Below are 19,017 nucleotides of genomic sequence, written 5' to 3' on the forward strand. Positions count from 1 at the left end.
AATGTATGGAAACAAAATCCCTGACTAAATAATTTACCAGTAATACATAGATTAAGTTCGTTAAAATCAAAAACGTCAAAACAGACATGGACATAGCGTACTAGATGTGAAATATAAACACCGTAAGATGGTTCACTGAACAAACGATGTACCTTTAACATTGTTGTTTTGATTATATTAATTTCAAAAACTTCAATTAAAATAAAGACAGTGAACTTACTATTTTATTGATATTGCGTAAGGCTTCTTCACTACATTTTTCTAAGAAAAATTTCTTTGATATCATAATGCATTCTGCCCCATTGCTGGCAAGGATTAAGCTGGGTTGATCTGGATATAGAGCTGCTGTCAGACCCTGAAAAAAAGACCATTCGATCAGTATAAGGATAACAATATCTATTTGGTTTGCTGTCTTAGAGAATTTGGAATAAAGATTGTATGACATTGGCGCGGAAACATATTACCATTTGCCCTTCCTCTCTTGTTCAACATTGATCTCAGTAAAAAGTTATAAGGAATTAAAAAAAACCTATTCTTACCATTGAAAATTCAGCTTCTGATACAAGGTACTCTGAGAACGCCTTTTACTGATCTATGATTAACATTTGTAATAAAATATTGAAATTTGATGAGTAATAATTGAATCAGAACAGACATTTATGAGGCATTTTTATATTAAGATACAAAATTGCTTTTGTCCTTTCTTCTTGTACTCATTTGTTTGTTAGCTGATGAAAACCGTTCATTAATTATTCATGTAACCTTTATGAATATTACTTTATATAAAGTCAGGACATATAATTTTTATAGTTGCTGAAAATATTAAATTCCTTTTCATCGAAGCATAAAGACAATATGTCCATGAAACACAATATCGAAATGTAATTGGCATAGAAAATGTCACAAACAAACATTTAACAAAATAAGGAAAACGAAGTACAATAATAACTTTTATTTCTTTTCATAATTCCTGTCAAAGATACTTCGGATGTCAGTAAAAATGTCGATTAACAAAATCTACAAACAAACAGAAGACTCATGAAAAGTTGAAAATAGCGCTGTTTTAAAGACATAATAGCCCTTCAACAAAATCTTGTTGTTAAGAACATGCCAGAATCAAATATCTAAAGTTTGGAACCAGAAAGAGTAAAATATAAACAAAAAATTTAATTCACGTAAAAAAAAGGTTTTAAAATGTGGTAGACGCAGATCAAGGGACATAACTCTTAAACATTTCACTTGTCTGCTTGTTTCTACCATTTTCACAGATAAACCCCAAGCTTCTAATCAACACAAACCATTGTAATTAAAAAGACTGCAATATAAAAAATGATATATTATACTATATTCTTCATACCGTCTGTAATGCCAGTAGCAATGAGCTTTCTCGGACCGTTTATCTATGTTCCAGGTCGAGATAACAGGGGAAACTCGATTGTTCAGGAAACTGGTTTTACCCCGTCACATGTTGTTGAACCCGTCTCATTTACAGAAACATTTAAGTATTTTTTAAATGGTTTCTGTTAAATCTTTATTTATTTTGAAGTTGTCGACTGATGTTCAGTTCCCTTTGATAACTACTTATAACAGAAATTATTCAATACACTTAGTTTAATTTCGACGCTTTCATTTAAACGTATGTCAACCTCGGGATACTCCTCTTTTTATTGGGTATGTTTGGGATGATATTTCGATTTTTAATACACATCTCCTTTTCTCACCCTATATGAACATGTATGTCATTTATTTGAGAAATCAAACACTGAAAATCGTAGGTGGTTTTAAAGTTTGGCATTACAACGGCGCTAGAATTACTGATTCATGTTTTCTTATCGCGAGCAGTGCATTTAATTCACAACTCAAATACGTACATGATCAATACATGGGAAAAGCTGAGCAAGCAGTTGAAAAGAAAGCATCCATTAAACATATTCAAGGTTTATAAAACTATTTCTAAAAACCAGAGTTTTCTGTATGCTTATCATGTATTATTAGTGGGTGGCTTTAAAGACACAGAATTAAAACGAATTTCACAAATCCTGTACTTTTGAAAAGAATTTATAATTCTAATGAATAAAATGATGGCATAATTGAATACAACATTAAGGAAGTGAAATGTGACCTTTAGAATACAAAAGACAGATTTTCAATATTTTGATGCTGCCTGGTATGATAATACAACAATAATTATTAACAAAGGTCCTTAGGGATTATGATCAGAATTAGTTAATGCAAGTGTTTTATTCTTTCAAAAGTAGATTAAGATGGGCAAAATTGTATAGTATTTACAGTTTCAAGAACATCATTAAATACAAGCAGGATAGTTCGTGAATCATTTGTAAATTTCTTGAATTATAATTTTACATTAGAGCTTTGAAATTAATATAACATTGTCATATTTCTGTTTATCTATACGACTAAAAATTTTAATATCATAGATTTTGATAAATATTCAGTATTGTGTTTTTATTAATACTAAAGTAGATTTTTTTCAATCAAAATAAAGTTCTATGAAAGTGTTGATTTGCATTGCCTTTCAGATACATTTAATTGTGAGTTTTGGATATGCTTCAAAATAATATGGCAAGAAACGAAAAAACGCCGAAAAGACAAACATTCACCAAAACTACATAAAATAGCTTCATAGAGAGCTTCATATGTTCCTAATCTAACACCTAAATAGTTATAGTTTTCTTACAGATGTTCCGATTAAAGAAAGTTTTAATCCTGACACAGATTGTTTGTTTCTGGATGTTGTTTTGACTGTTGCATTAATATATATGTTAATATACCAAAGTAAGTTTAGTTGTGGTTATGGTGTGGAAATGCAAAGATCGTGCATGATGATCACCGCTTTTGAAGCTAAAGAACGTATGCACATACGTTTGTCGGATTATTAGTATTTCATTATTTTTTTCTCGATTTATCCATTTCCTGACCTGTTGATTATCTTTATTTAATCAACGTGTGGTTGGTTTGAACTCAGATCTTCATTGGTTAAAATAAGATTATGACGTCAATTTTTCATGCTTTCCTCTGAAATTCCCATTGGAACATCACGGAAGAGGCGACCAAGCCTGATGACGTAACGTAGGAAGAACACATATGTTTTGCATGTCGTTCGAAAAGAGGGCTTAATATTGCTATATATCATCTATAAATCATCAGAAAAGCAGATTTCACCACCAAATATCGTGCAAAACAATATTTATCCAATCTTGACAATTAAATTTTAATTATTTAAAACTCTCGGAGAGCCTCGCGTCTTAAATTTGAAAACAATTAGCTGTATAGAGTGGATAAATATCGTATCAAACTCGATGCAGTGGTCGCTATATAAATCATTAATATTAGTGTATTTATTTAAGTATACCTCATGTCCGTATGTAAGGTTATCGGTCCCCGTTTTTTAACGTCGGTTTTTGCAGACTATATATCTGTTTAAGTTCAAATATAAAATGTGCAAACTGTGTTCATAGAAAAACTGCAAGTCATGTTCCAAAATTATATTTGTTTACAAGTTAAACGTTAAATTGATCCACAATTCAACTTGATAACACTTTGAATGCAATAAGATATGAAAATCTAGAGATCTATAAAATGAGCAATCATCATAAACGGTTGTGTTTAATACTCTATTGTGATTGAAAGATGTCGACCTCAAGACAGCGTTGAATCAACATAACACCTTTTAAGGCAACCGATGACTGGAACCCTTTGATACTAAGACAGCACCTATTTCGTAGAGGGCTGCCTATAGTCTAAACTTTACTTCTTACAGGAAATACAATAGTCTTATAGCTTTTTCATTTTAAAGGAGTTTTAGCTCGGAGATATATTCTTATAGTGTCTGAATGTTGTTTTGACTGTATTCATTGATAAATGTTTCATCATTCGAAGCTGTGATTTTGGTGTGAAAGTACAAAGATCGTACTTGATGAGAACCGCTTTTGGAGCCAAAGAGCGTATACTAATACATATGTCCGATTAAAAGTGTTTACCATAGATACAAGTATTAGTATGTCTTATAGTATGTTATATATCCATAATATTCGTGTATCCGGTCCCTGTTTAAACATAAGTTTTTGAGACCATATCGCCTTATAATAGTTTGAGATCAAATTACTAGTATACACGATAAATCTGGTCTCTATCAGCACAACGTTTATTGACATACTATACCTCCTGTAAACTGTTTATGGTTTAGGTTTTAGTTATACATCTATCTGGTACATATTAAAACATTCATTTTTCGCAGGGCCATTAAAGTTCAAATATAAAGTTTGCAAGCTGTAAACATATGTCCACATATGTATGTTTACAAGTTAAACTTTAAAACGAACCAACCTTCGAGTTTGTGACATTCCTGATAGTAATGAAATATAATAATCCATGCATTGTTAAAAAGAGCAATCAACATGGAAGGATTACGAAGATTTTAACACGCTATTATGATCTAAGGATGTCGACCTCAAGACGGCTTTGTATCAACATAACACCTTTAATTATCCAATGTCAAAGGCATTGCTTCAAAAACCGATGACATGACCATTTAAAACTAACAAAACATCCGCACGCATTTCATAGGGAGTTTCATAAAGTCACAGTTTTACTTCTTACAGGACACAACATGTAGTCTTACGGCTTTTCCATTTAAATGAACTTTTAGTCCTTTTGAAACATATTGTTTGATTCTGGATGCGGTTTTGACTGTTGCATTGCTAAATGTATTAGGATTCCAATTTAGTTGTAATTTGGATGTGAAAATTAAAGATTGTGCGTAAAGAGCTCGTATAAAAATACGTTTGTCGAATTATAAGTGTATACCATAAATCATGAAGTCACGGTGAAGTCGTAACTATACCATATTTGATATTATTAAATAGAGTATTAATGCTATCCAAATGAGGTGCAGGTAAACAATATTTATGGTGTTGCTTTTTGTATCATTAGTTCTTTTATAAAGAATTGCTGCGTACAAAAAAGATACTAACCAGGGCTTTTAATTTTCCGTGTATGTTTTTTCTATCCTTTATCTTAAATAACATTACTTTAATTCATTTAAACTTTTATGGTTTATCTATTTTTCTCGCAAATGGCGCGATGAATGTTCTAGTTACGTTGGACCTGCCAACTCGAGCAGAATGCTTGGATGTCCACTCCGGTATTTTACAAGAGTTACATTACTCTCATTTGCTTTTCCCATCTCTGTTATGAATCATGTTTGTTTTCTGGGTATTTTATTGTCTTTCTAACACATAATTTGTGATTGCTTTCCTTTCTTTAGCATCTTTAAAAAAAAATCCTTTTTTTTCCTCAATGTTACCACTATCACGTAAACCCTAAAGTTCACCGCACCACTTTATACAACGAGTGATCGGCATATCGTACCTGACTTTAAGGAAGTTCGCTACTCAGTTTCAAAATAACAAGCTTTTAATAACACTAGTATATATTGTCAGGGAATTAATAAAGGAACCAAAAGAGCAAATTACAAATATAGGACAATGTACTTGTTTTCGAGATTTTAGCAATTGAAATTTATGCGGGAAAACGACCACTCTTGATTTATCATAGCTTTATCATTGGCAAGTTATAGTTCTAAAAAAATATTAAAAAATAACAAAGATTTTATAAGAATTTTACATATTGCTTATAACCATACATGTGAAAGATTTAGAAAAAGAAAAATGAGCATTTTTTAAGGCATTCAAATGTATAAAACTAGAGGATTCCGAAAATCTGACAAAAATCCCAAAACATGACAAGCGAACATCCTTAAATGAATGGTCTGATACATTTTAATAGGCAAGTAAAATGAATCGCAACATAACATTATTTCCTAAAATCACTGTAAAATCATTCAATCAATATATTATTAGATATGTACTCTTATTAAATATTATTGTTATGTTACCACTTACAAAGTATTGTCCTCTTTCCAAAACGCAAAGTTCTATGAATTCCGAATGATCTTCCTCTTCGTCTGATTCTTCATCATCATCGCCTTTCTTTTTGTTATCTTCGAACTCATCGGCAATTGTCTTTCGTCCTTGGCCCATCGTTGTCTCAGCTTGGCGTATTTCTATAAAATTAAAGTGTCTAAACAGTAATAAATCTCTTTTAACTTCACATAGACGGCGTGCACAAAGCTGAGTCCACAAACATAACGTCTTCAAATTACTAAAACCCTTTACGACGTCGGCATTTTCTCCCAGAAAACAAGCGCGTCACAAAAACACTGGACACCTAGTTTATCACATAGCTTTAAATATTTTCGTTCAACATATTTCTTTTTTCTTTCGAACAAAAAAGTGCAGCAAATGCACATTCTGGAAATGTAAATAAATATATGCTAAGAGCAGTGAAATGGAAATAATTAGCGACTATGTCGTGGACCCTTTTCAGAAAACAGCGTTAAAACTTCATTTCTTTAGATTGTAACATAATAGCTGGACATTAAGAAAATTCTGGTGTTCAGTCTGGACTATCGAATCGTTCATATTTTGCAGATTATTTTGAACCTCTTGTTATGCACATTTGGAATACCAAGTTATTTTGAAAATAAAAAGATTGCAATTACATATTTTTTCTTGCCGATTCTTCCACTTCGATTATTAGTCCTTCCAAATTACTACTTCTTACACATAACGAAGATTATTCCAAACTTATCTACCATGATCGTTTTTGATTTCTTTTGCGATGATTTTCGTGATATGTCAGAGTTCGAATCCTAACAATTCTATTATACGAAAATGCAGGAAAATATGTTGAATTTGTAAAAGTTTTAGGTCAAAAACTCTAACTTATGCTTTTTTAATGTTACAAGTTACAACGTATTTTTGCCGTTTTCTATATGTCCGTTTCATGCTTTATAGATTAAATTTCAATTTACCAAACTAGTAATGTGAATTTTAATGGCATGCATTCATCATTTTATCATAATACAATTCTTATTCTTATTCTTATTCAAAAATATTTTAAACACGGTTGTATAAAACTATTTTAAAAGCGCATTTTACACTTGCCGTCAACTTTGTGCACGCCGTCATAATTATGGATTTAATTTTTTTTTGTCTTATATATTAACTAAAAATATATATTTGTAGTTCTGTCTACATGTTCGATACAAAATTATTTGTTTGTCTTGTAAGTAAAATAAAACATGCACGATGGAGAATCGTAATACAAATATCATAGTCGGGTACGAAATAATATATCATATATATAGGCTATCCAGGCAGTGCTTATCGAAACAACAAAAATCATAAAGTGATGGAATTGTATGAACTCTAAAAGGAGCTAGACAGAATAGGCATGGCTTGCTCTGCTGATTTTTGTCTGAGCTGTTTCTGAATGTGACTTATTTTTATTAGTTGATGAATACATTTATCAAAATGAAGGATGTCTTTGTCAATACTACATTTAGAAATTAAATCTTCCATGTTCTTTACCTTGCTCTCCTTCATCTAAATGGTCCGAAATCGTACTGATACTGCTACGTCGTCTGGATGGTGTGGCAAGATAGGCACCCTATAGTGAAACGAAATAATGAAAATATCACTAAGAACCAAATCATTCTACATTGACGACAAAAATCTCAAAAATACTGATCGTCGAGGAAAATTCCAAACTGAAAGACAACTGACTTGGTACAGACAAATACTAATTCGTGTTCAACTGTCGTGAACAATATTTACCTATGATTGATTCCACTGGTCTGGATCGACTTGGCTTGAACTGACTTGTTTTAACTGTTATCAACAGATATCTCAATAATTCAGATTGTTTTTCATTTGAGCAATTCTGGTGAAGGGTAATAACAATTATTCGATATCGTTAGACCAAGAATTAAATGAACAGTGTTATATTTTATTACAATATTACTTGTTGTAATACATAATGGGATAATAGTAATTTCTAGATATAAGAAGAGTGAGCGGAACTGAAGAATATTATTTGACAATGAAAACACATGTACACTGTAATTAGTTTAAAAACTATGTATTATTATAACATGGTAACAACTACTGCTAGAATGCTATCAGTCCTTCAGGAGATAGCTCTCCGTCACATACCCAGTGCTATATTACTACAATTGAATCGATGCTTTCTTATTGTAAAGTTGTAGCTAATGATTAGTGTAATTGCAATAAAACTAAAGCTGCTTCCTCCAGAAAAGGTATCCCTTGACAATTTTGTCTGATCTGTTTAGAGCGTTTTACATTTGTAAATGTGTTTAAACTTTGGCGTCAAGTGAACTTGATGAGGGTCATTCAGTATAGAATCTGGTAGGGCATACTGAAATCCATATCAATCGTTTTTATCAATTCAACTGTCTTGCAGCTTCTACTGGGCTATTAGAAGAATATGATTTAATCAGCCAGGGGAAAAGTAACCAGGTATTGGCATGATTAAAAAGTAACCAGGTATTGGCATAACTAAAAAGTAACCAGGTATTGGCATGATTAAAAAGTAACCAGGTATTGGCATAATTAAAAAGTAACCAGGTATTGGCATGATTAAAAAGTAACCAGGTATTGGCATGATAAAAAAGTAACCAGGTATTGGCATGATTAAAAAGTAACCAGGTATTGGCATGATTAAAAAGTAACCAGGTATAGGCATGATTAAAAAGTAACCAGGTATTGGCATGATTAAAAAGTAAATAACAAAAATACAGAAGAATTCAAACCGAAATTACCTAAACAAATTGCAAACTCAGAAACGCAAACAAATCAAACTAATAGAAAACAATTGTCATTTTTCTGACTTAGTACAGGCATTTTCTGATTTAGAAACTGGTTTTATAGCTGGCTCAAAAAAAGAGGGACGAGAGACACCAGAGCAAGAGTCAACCTCTCACTTGTACATGTCTGACAGTCACGTCTAATGTGTATAAAAAACAAAAAACACACGAGTTTTGTATTATTTATTGATGATGCATACTCACTTTAGACGTTCTTCTAATTTTATTGGATTCAGGTGCTTGGTTGACTTCGTCGGGTTGTTCGTTTTGTTTCGTTACTAAATGAGTATTTTCATTTAGTGGTGGTAGTGAAAATACTTGAGACTTCCTACGCACGATCCTGGTTTTATATTTCTTTATGACATCATTATAGTCTATAATACCAAGTCTCTCTAAAGGATTATACAAGCCAGGCAACGTTTTATCCTAGAATATAAACCAACTTTCTCAGTAAAGTGTACATCTAAAATGTACCAAAAAAATAATGTCAGGGAATGATAATTCATGGTTCGTGTGTTCAGACTTTAGTTTTTCTGTGTAGTATTTTATCGATATTTGTCGGGTTATTTTGCCAAGGTGTTATCGTTTTATTGAATATGGAAGTTGATATCGAATAGTTCGTTTCTACATATGTTGGCGTTTGTTTTTGTTGGACTTCAGTGTTTCTGTTGTTTTTAGTTTGTAACCCGGATTTGCTTTTTGTCAATCGATTTATCACTTTTGAACAGCCGTATACTACTGTTGCCTTTATTCCAACTGTTCAATTTGTATTAACCCTTTAGTATTATCTGCCTTTTTACTATTCTTTATAGAATATTATGCTGGTATATCTGTTCTGTATATATCGTATAAAATCGTAATGAAATGTGTACATTATGAATTTTCGTATTAGGCCACTAGAACACTGTATTACACCTTTATAGCCCTACATCCTAAAGATACTTTTGTTTTTTGCATTGTAGATTGTTTTATTTTTTCAGACTGATTTTCACACTTTATAACGTATTGAAGGTGTACTAACTGTTAGTCTTTATGGTATATTCTGAGTTGACGTTGGTCTTTAAACAAGCTTGATGAGTAGAGCCCATTCAAAAAGATGTTTTTATACCAAAGTATAAGGTCAAGGAAAATGATTGAGGGCCTACAAACATGATGATATGAACAGTGATCGTTGTGTGCATTTGTAAAACCAAAAAAATAGTATTTCAATGGTTGTTGTTTGTTATCGTCTGACAGACGACTACCACTCATTTTATTTCTCACATGAAGAGATATACATTGCATCTTACTGCAAGGAGTAGGATATGTAAAAGTGATAACTATAAATGCATTGCTCACGAAACTATATTGCAACATTTGTATTGACTGAAATCAAAACGTACTTTTTTCTGTTGCATTTTTTACATTTTTATTTTGTATTGTGTTTTACATTTCAATGTTGTAATGTTTCATTTTTTCCTGTTGTATTGTTTTTCATTTTGTTATCAGGTGCCTGCCATAGTGTATTGTACGGTATAAATTTTCCTCATTGTTCAGGGTATTATGATAATATCATAAATATGTAGTTGTTAGAATCCTTGTGCTTTATTCTTGTGGTTGATAGATGTCTTATTATCTTCTTAAGATATACATGTTTTCTCTAAAATAAGATTATCGAACATTTTCTGTAATTTGAATATATATATATATATATATATATATATATATATATATATATATATATATATATATATATATAGAGTCTATACGAATCTACCAACCAGTAAACTTAATAGGTATTGGATCATCAAAATTGACAATACTACACAAACAGGAAAAATTATATGAGTCTGAAAGATTGTGTAACAATACCGATATCGGTATTGTTACACAATCTTTCAGACTCATATATATATATATATATATATATAGTGATGTGTGTTTGTGTTTGACAAGAAGTTCAATATAACTCACCAAAAAATGTTCCATTTCGAACTGGTTTTTGAAGTAACGTTTCTGCTTTTTTCGCTTATCAATTTTTGAATGACTTTTTAAATTTGACCGATACTGCCATGTTTCAAAGTTTTCTCTCTTCTTTCGAACTAATTGTTCTTTTTCACCTGAAACCATAAAATGTTCATAGAGTAATAATTACACGCCTGTATTTGCATATTTTTAAAAATATACTTCTTAATTGATATATTTATATATAAATCAAAGCCGTTCATGTCAAACTAATTCTCTTAAGGTTGGTAAAGGGACAATTGAATCACATGTCTTCATTTCACCACGCAAACATTTCAAATGTTCGATTTGAAGAAATCATTAACACAATGGAAAGGCGTGAACATCATACAGTTTTTTGGTAATTAAGTTTAATATAATGCATATTTTTTTAACCTACTAGGTGTATGCATTAATTAATGATAAATTAAAAAAAATATGACTTTGACTGTGTGCAACGTATGAAAACGTCTTTTAGAGCTTAGTCATGATCTAAACATGTCATAAAATGTTAAAATCATTCAAATAGTTAAAAAGAGCAAAGCAATTTGAAGTTTAAGCTTCCTACGTTATAAGAAATGTTCTGCTTTTATACTCATTAGACAGACTATAGAGGGTAGTTGCTTTCCTTAGATATCGGTTTAAATATCTTCAGTCAGGAAATGGAAGGAAGAAACCTACGATTTGACGTTTCACTATATAATGTAGAAAACGAAGTTAGTGCACGTAGCTTGTCATTAATTTAAAATAATTGACATACGCCCTTCTCTAGATATCTAGTATTTCCATAATAAGAAAAGAACTATAAACCGAATTGAGCGAGTGTATCTTTTTAGTTTAAATGACGTTTGTGGGTCGTCGATGTTTGACTTTAGACATCACTTAAGAAAATCGAGATCTAAATTATATGTTTAAATTGTTTAGGTTTTATCTTAAGGTTTACTGATGCCTGCATTATCAACTTTGTCTGACGTGCAGGTGCAATCTTTAATAGTATATTGGCTTTAATAAAGGCAAATACGACCCATATATAATTTTTTTCTTATTAGTATTACTAGAAAAAAGGCAAAAACGCAAACAAATGGTAACCAGATGCTCCGCAGGGCGCAGCTTTATACGACCGCAGAGGTTGAACCCTGAACGGTTGGGGCAAGTATGGACACAACATTCAAGCTGGATTCAGCTCTAAATTTGGACTGTGATTAAATAGTTGACACAGCATAGGTTTCTGACACAGAATGAATGTGGTCTAATGAACTTAAAAATTTTTTTTTGCCTTTGAGCAATTCACTATGCTGTTGAATATTAATCCTCTCAAAAAAATGTTTGAAGAAATTTTCTTTTTATTTATGAAATCTGAAATGAAAAACATTGACCCCCCAATTTTTTTTTTCACATCCCCCTTTCCCTTATTTCAAAACTGATCTCAATTCAAATTTCTAATGAAGTTTGCAACAATAACTACTCATTTAAATACATCATAAAATATTAAAATGTAAAAAAAGTGCTTGCTATCACTGAATGGTAAAGATTGTTTTAATCTATCAGTTGGTAGTAAAAGTGAATATACATTGTATATTGTATAAAACAATGATTTAAGTTGATTCAACTACTATTCTGGACAAAGAAAGATAACTCCAATTGAAATCCAATTGGAATTTCTTGCTATTGCACAATATTGTGCAATTAGATATTTCTTGCTATTGTGCAATACTGTGCAATTGAAAATATTTGCTATTGCACAATACTGTGCAATTGAAGATTTCTTGCTATTGCACAATACTGTGCAATTGAAGATTTCTTGCTATTGCTGAATACTGTGCAATTGAAAATTTCTTGCTATTGCACAATACTTAATATAATAATTTTGGATCCTGATTTGGACCAACTTGAAAACTGGGCCCATAATCAAAAATCTTAGTACATGTTTAGATTCAGCATATCAAAGAGGCCCAAGAATTCAATTTTTGTTAAAATCATACTTAGTTTGATTTTGGACCCTTTGGACTTTAATGTAGACCAATTTTAAAACGGGACCAAAAATTAAGAATCTACATACACAGTTAGATTTGGCATATCAAAGAACCCCAATTATTCAATTTTTGATGAAATCAAACAAAGTTTAATTTTGGACCCCGATTTGGACCAACTTGAAAACTGGGCCAATAATAAAAAATCTAAGTACATTTTTAGATTCAGCATATCAAAGAACCCCAAGGATTCAATTTTTGTTAAAATCAAACTAAGTTTAATTTTGGACCCTTTGGACCTTAATGTAGACCAATTTGAAAACGGGACCAAAAATTAAGAATCTACATACACAGTTAGATTCGGCATATCAAAGAACCCCAATTATTCAATTTTTGATGAAATCAAACAAAGTTTAATTTTGGACCCTTTGGGCCCTTTATTCCTAAACTGTTGGGACCAAAACTCCCAAAATCAATACCAACCTTCCTTTTATGGTCATAAACCTTGTGTTTAAATTTCATAGATTTCTATTTACTTATACTAAAGTTATGGTGCGAAAACCAAGAAAAATGCTTATTTGGGTCCTTTTTTGGCCCCTAATTCCTAAACTGTTGGGACCTTAACTCCCAAAATCAATACCAACCTTCCTTTTGTGGTGATAAACATTGTGTTTAAATTTCATTGATTTCTATTTACTTAAACTAAAGTTATTGTGCGAAAACCAAGAATAATGCTTATTTTGGCCCTTTTTTGGCCCCTAATTCCTAAACTGTTGGAACCAAAACTCCCAAAATCAATACCAACCTTTCTTTTGTGGTCATAAACCTTGTGTCAAAATTTCATAGATTTTTATTAACTTAAACTAAAGTTATAGTGCGAAAACCAAGAAAATGCTTATTTGGGCCCTTTTTGGCCCCTAATTCCTAAAATGTTGGGACCAAAACTCCCAAAATCAATCCCAACCTTCCTTTTGTGGTCATAAACCTTGTGTTAAAATTTCATAGATTTCTATTCACTTTTACTCAAGTTAGAGTGCGAAAACTAAAAGTATTCGGACGACGACGACGACGACGACGACGACGACGACGCCGACGACGACGCCAACGTGATAGCAATATACGACGAAAATTTTTTCAAATTTTGCGGTCGTATAAAAATGACCATTTAAAGGCTATTGCTCCTAAAAAGAGTCGACCAACGATTTCAGCAATATAGGCTTACTAGTATTTGTTTGGTTGATCGAGTTTAGTAGTTACAGTTTCTCTCTATCTATTGTAATCTAAAAATAATAGAAATATACCTTTTACGGCCGTAACTTCTTTTAGAGGTCAACTAACGTTTTCGGCAAATCAAATAAAGGACTTATTTGTAGAACTGTCTTGCTGATCATTGTTGCAATTCAAAGATTCTATCGATCTATATTAATTTAAAGACAATGGGCAAACAAGTAAAGCATGGTAATAATTGTCAATAAAGGGCAGTAACTCCCATAAAGAGTCGACAATCGATTTCAGCAATGTCGACTAATTTATGGATTCGGTCAATTGGTTCATTTTTAGTATTTAAAGTTTCTCTCTATCTATCATATTCTCTTAAATATTGTCAAAATCAATAACAAGGGCAATAACTCTTATAAGAGATCATCTGACGGTTTTGAAAATTAAACTTAGAAAAAAAATAAGGGTAATTACCTCGTATTAAGAGTTATTCAAAGATTTAAGCAAAATTGACTAATTTGTAGATTCTGTATTGGGGAACAGTTGTCCTTTTATATCTAACTATCATTGTTTTCAAGGTTATAAGCAAATAACGTAATTCATTCATTAAATCTTCATGTAAGGGCTATTACGCCTGTAAGTCGTGTAACAGCTTTGATGTAAATAGGCAGTAGATATATATCACCATTATAAACATTTTGTAAAATTGTAAAATTTTCTGTTCCTTTAGACTATAGACAAAACTTGAATTTTAGTGATATATTTTTGTTTGCTATGTCGGCCATGATGTCGGAATTGAGTATTTTCAAACAAGAATAGTTTTGAAATCAAAACGAACAATGAAGGATACAAAGAAAGAAAACACTTCGTAAATAAATGCAACAGGAGTATACCACTGTTGAAAAGTATTAAATCGATTGAGATAAAACAATTCTGGGATACAAACTAAACCCGACGGAAACACATCAACTATAATAGGAAAACGACAAAATATCAGAACACTGAAGTGCAACAAAAACAAACAATAATGCAACATACAAAGAAACGAACTATAAGATAACAACTGCCATATTCCATATTCAGCTGTATCATTTGAAACCATTATATCAATAGTTTACTTGGAAGCGTTGGTCAAAGTCATTCAATGTAAAGAAAGTGATTTTAGGGTTGAGCAGATGTTGAAGAATAAATATTTTTTTCTATTAAACCATTTAAGGTCCTGCTGTAGATATGATTACAAACAGGCCAGTACATCATCAGTACGTGCAGTTTGTAATGTAGAGAGAGAAAAGTTCATTTTATAAATTTTATAAAAAAAAAAGAGATGTATGCAATAAAGCAGATAAGCATTTTTTTAAATGCTAAATCATAATACTTACCATCAGTAAAATTTTCTTAATTTTTGATTATTATCATTTTGAGTGAAGAAAATATACTTTTTGCAAGTAATAAAAATGAAAATAATTTCACAATCATAAGCCCACATGAAACGTGCCAGTAAGAGAGGAAATCAATTATCAAACAGGAAGTTTTATAATTTCCACTAAGTAGACTCACGAACAATTCTCATTTTATACGTCAGAAACAAAGTAGCCTAATATTGTAGCGACACTTGTACTGTTAGTGTTGGTCAAACGACGAAACTGATAGCTGTTAGAAGACAAACTGTAACATGCATACGACATTGGTGATATAGGTACACATAACTCTTCAGGAATAAAATTTCTCAATTAAAACTAATTCCCCGTGAATAGATTTTGTTTCAAAAAGAAATTTTACTTTATTTGCGTTCGGAGAGCTGTTCTATATTGACAATTAGGAACGTTCAAGTCGGAATGTAAACATACTTAAGGTGTTATAAGACCAAAAAGATACACAGACCAAAAAGCCAAAATCGTCTCTGTCAAATTTGTTCGGGGGAGTTGGAACCTTCATTTCTTTATAATTTCTAAATGAATCAACGAAAAAGATCAGTATGTTTTCCTTGTAGTTCGAAATTTTTGTTATTCTACTTTTTATAAATTATGTCAGTGGCTATTCAATGAATTTAGAGCTGAAGATATCTTTGGGGACTAAAAGTTCACCATGTGCTCAGAAATCACAACAACACTTTATAAATTAAGGTATAATTCTAAATCGAGGTATGAAGCAAACTTTGTCTGTGTAGTGCGCCTTAATTTTTATATCATTATGATAGATGTTAAACTGTATATTTGGAATTATTTATCAGAAAATGAAATCCAATAGTATCCAATAATATAAATTATAAAGACCAAAAAAATGCCTTAGATGAAACAGTAGAATTTAATATCTAGTTGATTATTCCTTTAAAAATAAAAATAAAAATATTTCGGTTTTTCGATTTTCTGTCAGTAAATGTACAAGTAATATAGTGATATCATAATTACACTTAAAGCTGGGGAAGCAGTATCTTCTCATTATCATATAATATCTTTATAACTCTAGGATAATATGTTTCAATCTCACTTTAATTAAAGATGATTGACCACTTATATGTCATAAATTCAATAGCATTTCTCGCCGAACTAAGACAATTATAAATGTGACCATTTCCTGATTATTTTAAAATTCATCCTGTACAAAGAGGCTGATGATAAGTGACGACGCCAGACACGCGTGCCGTGTTGGCTTTGTGATATTTCAATCTTATTTTACCGATCCACTTTGTCAATTTGTTGACAAGAAGCAGAACAATGAAATAATAATTACATCTACGTCTAGGTCTGTTATGAGACAGATTCTTCGCGATGCAGACAGTCGGGAAAGTTTTCAGTCAGATCTCCTCATAGCAATATCTGTTATCAAGGCTAACGAATTTAATCATTCGATATATCTGATAGCCGTGAGAAACGTCATCTGCATTATACAATTACAACGGAAAACTGACCGACCTTTGGCACTTTTATGTATTCAAAGCCGAAGAAAAATAATTACACTCTGATATTACCTTCGGGAGTACGAACGCGATCATTCAAGTGTTTGTTTCCGGCTTTTTGTGCTTCTACTGTCTTCAGCTTTTTGAAAACAGATAAACTTCCCTGAAAATAATTTTCAAATTGTAAGACATTTGCTGTTTGATAAAACATGTTTATGCATTTATATTCAATTATGATATAGTAATAAGATGGAATTAGAATGCAGAGCTGTTGCACTACATCCATTCAATGTACAGTTTTCGTTATTACAAATCAAATGCCACTGCATATTAGCAGTCCTTTATAATAAGGAACTCCTCAAAGCTTACAATGTTAGCATAGCATACATATGAATATTACAACGTAATAACGTTAAGGGGACGACCATTTGATATTCCGGGGGGGGGGGGGGGGGCAAGGAGGATTTGTTTTGGATCGGTTATTTATTTTTGTAAACTAAGAGGACATGTATCTATTTTCTGTACTTTTGAAGCAAGATTTTTCATTTTCATTAAAGCAAGAGACTGATTATTTATTTTCACAACTATATTTATAATATTCGAAAACATACAATTTTTTTTTTTTTTTTTAAATTATAAATAATACATGTATAGTTAATTCAGCATGTACCAATTAATTAGAATTAATTATCATCCTCTGCGGAAATGAATCTTCTATATTCCCAACTGCATATACATGCATTGCTTCCAGACACTATATTAAAGATTGATTGTATCTAGCCTAAAGTATTGGCAAAACATAGTACAATAGTACATAGGCAAATTTTTTTTCTAGGGGTTTGGAACCATGAAGGCACAAGAAGCTTTAGAAGAAATGATGCAAAATCATGCTTTCTGGGTGTTCCCAAGACCCTTTCTTATTTTTGGTCTCAAAGCAAAATGTTCATTCAGTGTAAGACTTAAGTTTTTAGGGACAACATTAATACACCAATATGCATGTTAAAGCAAAAATGTAATTCACATAGTTGAAGTCTGGGGCTTCAGTTTTTTAAACTCATGATCAAGTTAATAACAAAATTACTAAATTACAAAAGGAATGCAACACTAACAGAATACAGAAGGGCAATCAATGAACAAAAGACAAATAAATAAGAAACATTGATCCCGAAAAATCAGGGGCTACGTCTTAGGGAGAACAGAACTTGCTTCTTGCAAGGAAGTCGACGTGAAAACAATTTGATATGGAGACAAGCGTTTGGTTTTGACATTTTCTACATGAGGCATTTGCCTCAATGTAGTTACGGCCCTGTTAAATAAAAGTGAGGTAAGTGTTGCTGAGAAAACATACCTGAAGTTAAATGAAGCCAATTTACAGACATTTCAAGTATATTTAAATAATATTTATACTTTTATTATTAAACAATTTGGGCAGTGTTTGCCGAAGGCGATTTTTTTGTTGAAAAAAAGATGAATTGATGAAGAATCTGGTGCCATCTCATACTTTCGATTAGACCTGCTGAGTTATTTATTTTCGATACATTGCAAGTCAGGTAATTTATTTTCAAACTACCACAGAACAAACCATTTATTTTTTGTGATTATCAAGGCTGAGTTGTTTATTTTCAAAATCAAATCCTCCTCCCCACCCCCACCCCAGAATATCAAATGGTCGTCCCTAACTAAAGTAAAGGTTAAATCTTATACGGCGTTTAGTTGAAACAAGAAACCAAATGTTTGAACTGAAAAACATATACATACCTATGTAAATTAATTTTTTTAAGAGAAAACGGATAAAAATAACACAAATATTCAAGATTTATTGTATAAGGAGGAAATGATTGCTGCAGTGTTTGAGAGAAAACATCTACTGGTTTTTATTACCAATAGAGTGTTGATATCAAAAGTTGTATAAGATTACCTTACCATCATTTCTAAAAAAAAAATTAAAAAAAATCTCACATCCTTCATTTTGCGTTTTCCTCAGTTTTAGTTTGTTACCCCGATTTTGTTTTTTGTCCATGGATTTACGATTTTTGAACAGCGGTATACTACTGTTGCCTTTATTTGTGCAGACCAAAGGAAGAAGGTTCTTAAAATTGAACACTTTAATATAAAGATGTGGTATGATTGCAAATGAGACAATTCTAGTCTAAATTCAACAAATAAAGCAAGTCGGTAAGATAAATTCGTTTTGTTATTTG

General features: G+C 31.4%; 1 protein-coding gene across 5 annotated transcripts in view; it reads right to left on the reverse strand.

The window, feature by feature from the left end:
* LOC139488128 (cyclic nucleotide-binding domain-containing protein 2-like) overlaps nt 1-19,017 on the reverse strand; it is a 79,186-nt gene that overhangs the window by 1,791 nt on the left and 58,378 nt on the right. For 3 of the 5 annotated variants that reach the window (XM_071273523.1, XM_071273522.1, XM_071273525.1), the window contains exons 13-18: nt 16,889-16,979; nt 10,703-10,848; nt 8,954-9,175; nt 7,455-7,533; nt 5,925-6,085; nt 221-355 (exon numbers count right to left, since the gene is read on the reverse strand). In XM_071273523.1, the coding sequence (XP_071129624.1) occupies nt 221-355; nt 5,925-6,085; nt 7,455-7,533; nt 8,954-9,175; nt 10,703-10,848; nt 16,889-16,979 (834 nt within the window). The remainder of the gene's footprint in view (nt 1-220; nt 356-5,924; nt 6,086-7,454; nt 7,534-8,953; nt 9,176-10,702; nt 10,849-16,888; nt 16,980-19,017) is intronic. The other 2 variants (XM_071273526.1, XM_071273527.1) reach the window with 1 other exon arrangement.

Source organism: Mytilus edulis, chromosome 9 (assembly GCF_963676685.1).
Source record: "Mytilus edulis chromosome 9, xbMytEdul2.2, whole genome shotgun sequence".
Lineage (NCBI taxonomy): Eukaryota > Metazoa > Mollusca > Bivalvia > Mytilida > Mytilidae > Mytilus > Mytilus edulis.